The sequence below is a fragment of the Nannochloropsis gaditana genome (assembly GCF_000240725.1).
Source record: "Nannochloropsis gaditana CCMP526 unplaced genomic scaffold scaffold681, whole genome shotgun sequence".
Taxonomy (NCBI): Eukaryota; class Eustigmatophyceae; order Eustigmatales; family Monodopsidaceae; genus Microchloropsis; species Microchloropsis gaditana.
The window spans coordinates 6,050-6,545 of record NW_005803272.1 but is presented as its reverse complement, the minus strand read 5'-3'; the positions used below and the strand labels follow the sequence as shown (position 1 = coordinate 6,545).

At 60.7% G+C, this 496-nt stretch overlaps 1 protein-coding gene across 1 annotated transcript in view; it reads left to right on the top strand.

The window, feature by feature from the left end:
* Nucleotides 1–120: 120 nt before the first annotated feature.
* NGA_0468600 (chloride channel protein 7) overlaps nucleotides 121–496 on the top strand; it is a gene marked incomplete at both ends in the record, with an annotated part of 872 nt that continues 496 nt past the window's right edge. Inside the window, one exon of the mRNA XM_005853924.1 lies at nucleotides 121–214. Coding sequence (XP_005853986.1) covers nucleotides 121–214 — 94 coding nt within the window. The remainder of the gene's footprint in view (nucleotides 215–496) is intronic.

Sequence of the window (496 nt, the reverse complement as noted above, 5' to 3'; positions counted from 1 at the left end):
AGGGAGGAAGGGAGGGAGGGAGGGAGGAAACGGACGTGGTCGGCTCCAAAAGATGGTGCGGGCCTCCCTGTATGTACCTCTCGTCTCATCTTCTCCCTCGCGTTTGATCAGGCCCTGGCTATGAAACTGGTTCCTTTCCGGTGCAAGGCCGGCGAGGAGTACAACGAGCTCGCCTCCCTCTTCTTCACGGACCCAGACACGGCCATCAAGCAACGTGAGGAGGGGGGGAAGAGAGAAGGAGGGAGGGGCCGAGGGAAGGAGGACAAGCAAGGGGAGGGAAAGCATAAAGCATTTTTCGGGCCTGATGCCATTCATGCGTTCTCTCTCCACCGCCCTTCCCCTGCTCGGCTCCAGTCTTCCATTTCCGAGAGAGCGGCTCCACCCACTACCCGTCCTTCTCGGCGGGCGCCTTGATCCTCTACTTCTTCCCTTTCTTCGGCATGGCGATATGGGCCTACGGCTCGGCGGTTCCGTCCGGGCTCTTTGTCCCCACCCT